Below are 3,431 nucleotides of genomic sequence, written 5' to 3'. Positions count from 1 at the left end.
AGATATACGACCCATTCGGCTTGATATCCCCCTTTTCGATTACCGGGAAAATCCTCTTCCAAAGGATTTGGTTGGCGGGCTTGGAGTAGGATGATCCTTTGCCAGAAGACTTGAAGTCACTTGGGACCGTTGGAGTGCGGAGGTACAGGAGTTGACAGAGCTGGCCGTTCCTCGGTTCATAAAGGGTCCGTCGTCTAGTGCAGCTACTATGGTTCATCTCTTCGCCGATGCCAGTCCGGTCGCATACGGCGCTCTAGCCTATATCGAGACGACGTCGGAAGACGGTGGTTCATGCGCGGAATTCGCGGAGTCGCTCCCATCAAACGTCAAACCCTACCAAGGCTTGAGCTCATGGCTGCCCTACTTGCGGCGCGCCTATATCGGTTCGTCTGCGATGCCCTAGAGGTGCAGCTAGACTATGTCTGCTGGTCTGACTCCTCCATAGTCTTGCATTGGATAACGGGATCTGCCACCAAGTGGAAGCCGTTCGTTGCTAACCGTGTCAAAGAGATCAACAAGCTCACTGGCAAGGACAGGTGGCGTCATTGCGCCGGAGACGACAACCCGGCTGATCTTCTTACGAGAGGGATTGCAGCCCATCAGCTGAAGAATCCCGACCTCTGGTGGAAGGGACCAGGATGGCTCAGTACTCCGGAAGCATGGCCGCAAGCGGTTCACGCAAAGCTTGCTCATCACAACGACGAGGCGTTGGAAGCGCTGTGTGTTGAAGCACAGGTGTCGCTGGTCATTTCCCCGGAGCATTTTAGTGGAGCCACTAGACTTATTAGGGTCACCGCTTGGATTCTTCGCTACATTCGTAATCTGAGATGTCCGCAAGGTAGACAGCGCGGTCCTCTCTCTGCAGATGAGTTGAAGCAAGCGGAACGGTATTGGATTTCTTCTACCCAAGTCAAGTTTCTTCCGCCGACTTCCCCTATTCTAGACAACTTCCGCTGCTTCCGCGACGACGACGGTATTCTTCGCCTGCAGGGAAGACTGCAACTCTCTGAGCAGTCGACGGCGGTGAGGCATACTATACTTTTGCCACCAGCCTCCGAAGCGTGGTTTACGCGACTAGTGATCCTGCGTGAACACGCGCGGATGTCTCACGCTGGAGTTCAAGAAACGCTCCATCAACTGAGGGAGGAGTTTTGGATTGTCACAGGGAGGCAGTCTGTGAAGTTTGTTCTCCATCACTGCTACCGTTGTCGCCGCCTAAAGACTCGTGCCTGCACAGAGGAAGAAGCGCCCTTACCAAAGGCTCGCGTCACCCAGCAGTTTCCTTTCGAGGTGGTGGGCGTTGACTTTGGCCACTTTACTATACGGAGTCCAGCGGCGCTCATCGGAAGTCTTACGTCGCGTTATTCGCATGCGCGGTTACCCGGGCAATACACCTGGAGCTGGTGACTTATCAAGGATTCAACACCTTTTCAATGGCATTCAACCGGTTTGTCGCGCGTAGAGGCCTGCTCAAAAAGGTCTACTCAGACAACTTCCTCACTTTCAAGACGGCATCTCGGCAAATCCCGGCCACGCCGCCCACACAATTCCAGGACGTGCTAGACCATGCTGCATCTCGTCGAGTGACGTGGGAATTCATCGTAGAGAGGGCAGCGTGGTGGGGAGGCTTCTGGGAGCGCATGGTACGTTCAGTAAAGGAAGCTTTAAGGAGGACTCTGAAAAGAAGAGAGCTGAATTTCCAGGAGTTGCAGACGGTCCTCACTGAGGTTGAGGCTATCGTCAACTCGCGGCCGTTGACTCAGCTGTCGGAAGACCCAGAAGACACTTAGGCTCTTTCGCCATCGCATCTACTGCTAGGGAAGAGGTTGACAGCGCTACCACCGTTGAATTCCTGTCGCGTAGCATCAGCACCCTCTGATCCGGCAGGAGTACTGGAGTTAAGGGAAAGACTTCTGAACGCCTACTGGAAGAAATGGCCCGCAGAATATTTGCTGCAGCTACGATCTGCCAACCTCAGTCGCCGAACGGCCCCCGGTCACATCCAGCAACACGATCTAGTCTTGCTTGCAGATCAACGGACGCCCCGAATGCTATGGAAGCTTGCACGTGTGGAGCAAGTGCATCCTGGCCTTGACAATCGGGTCCGGTCATGCACTCTGAAAACGTCCAGCGGGGCAACCATTCACAGGCCGGTCCAACTTCTGCATCAGCTGGAGCTGTAACGTTGGGCGGGGGAGTGTTATGGTTTTGGTTTGGGTTTTACTGCGCTCGTGCGCACCCGATAGGGTCACGCGAGGGTGTGCTGGTTGGTGCTCGCACATCAGTTCTACAATCGCAACAGTAAAGACTGTCCTACTGCTACTGCCATGGCATTCCTCATTAGACTGTATGCAAAACCTGGCGCCATCTCGTAGCACTTCCGGAAACCTACCGGAACTCCTTCATGTCTCAGGCGCACTACAAGGTATATCTTGCGCCCTACCCGGCGCGATCCGTGCACACGATTGTCGTACAACAGTTCTATCGCGTGTCATGCTTCGCAAATATGCTGTTCCATTACCTAATTTGCGTGATGAGACGAGAATTTAAGTTTTTCCTTCGTGTTAGCGCCGCGAAGCAACTATGGCTATGAGCGGCGTACAGATGAGGACAGATGGAGAGAGGACAGCAGGAAGGAGTGGGGGACAGGGGGGTTAGTATGCGTCCTGGGCCGACTTTAGGGGGAACTGTGCCAACATTCGTCTGGAAAGTCTTCGGAAAACCCAGGAAAAACCTCAGACAACACAGGTGGTGGTAGGTTTCGAACCCACCACTTCCCAGTCAGCACGACACCAACGAGCGAGACGCCTTAACCCTGCCGGCCATGCTGCTGCTAGTTTCAAAAGTGGGAGGGGATGCAAACCAGGTATGAGGACCTTCAAATGCCTGTATTCATTATTGCATTGGAACCACTGAGCGCGGTGACTTCGATTTTGGGCAAGAAGGTTACGTTAACCTAGTTCAACGCCGCTTTATCACATCCCATGAGAAATTTATGCAATTTAGTACAGCCTATTTGAGAACTAGTTTGTGCACTTTATACAGCAGTAACATTTTGTACAAAATAAAAGCTTAGTACGATCGCAGTTGTTGCTATGAAACTTGCCGTGATACTCATTGTTACGCCCTGGTATGAAATGTGATTTTTCTCAGTTTGGTGAATCTGGCGTTTCGCTCGTTGGTGTCGTGCTGACTAGGAGGTGGTGTGTTCGAATCCTACTACCGGCTGTGCTGTCTGAGTTTTTCCCTTGGTTTTCCGAAGAAGCTAACACGAAAGTACAAACAAAAGTTTGATGAATCTGAGTTTTCGTTATTTGAGCATCTCCCACATAACGTGAGTTAGGTTGCACTGCATTTCATGTGACTTTACCAGACAGATTGTCCCGCGTCAAATATGCCCCCCAGACTGTGGGCCCCGGCTGTTTGAATCA

The 3,431-nt window shown here is 52.4% G+C and overlaps 1 protein-coding gene across 1 annotated transcript; it reads left to right on the top strand.

Annotated features, from left to right (window-relative positions):
* The first annotated feature begins 351 nt into the window (after positions 1 to 351).
* Positions 352 to 1,407, top strand: LOC135384326 (uncharacterized). Its single transcript, XM_064613531.1, has one exon. It carries the CDS (start codon positions 352 to 354, stop codon positions 1,405 to 1,407), a length of 1,056 nt encoding a protein of 351 aa, XP_064469601.1.
* Positions 1,408 to 3,431: the final 2,024 nt, after the last annotated feature.

The sequence above is a fragment of the Ornithodoros turicata genome, chromosome 2, assembly GCF_037126465.1.
Source record: "Ornithodoros turicata isolate Travis chromosome 2, ASM3712646v1, whole genome shotgun sequence".
Taxonomy (NCBI): domain Eukaryota; kingdom Metazoa; phylum Arthropoda; class Arachnida; order Ixodida; family Argasidae; genus Ornithodoros; species Ornithodoros turicata.
This window is presented reverse-complemented; position numbering and strand designations above follow the sequence as displayed.

Excerpts from the sequence above, each read along its gene's own strand:
- LOC135384326 (XM_064613531.1), top strand. The coding sequence starts at position 352 with ATGGCTGCCCTACTTGCGGCGCGCCTATATCGGTTCGTCTGCGATGCC.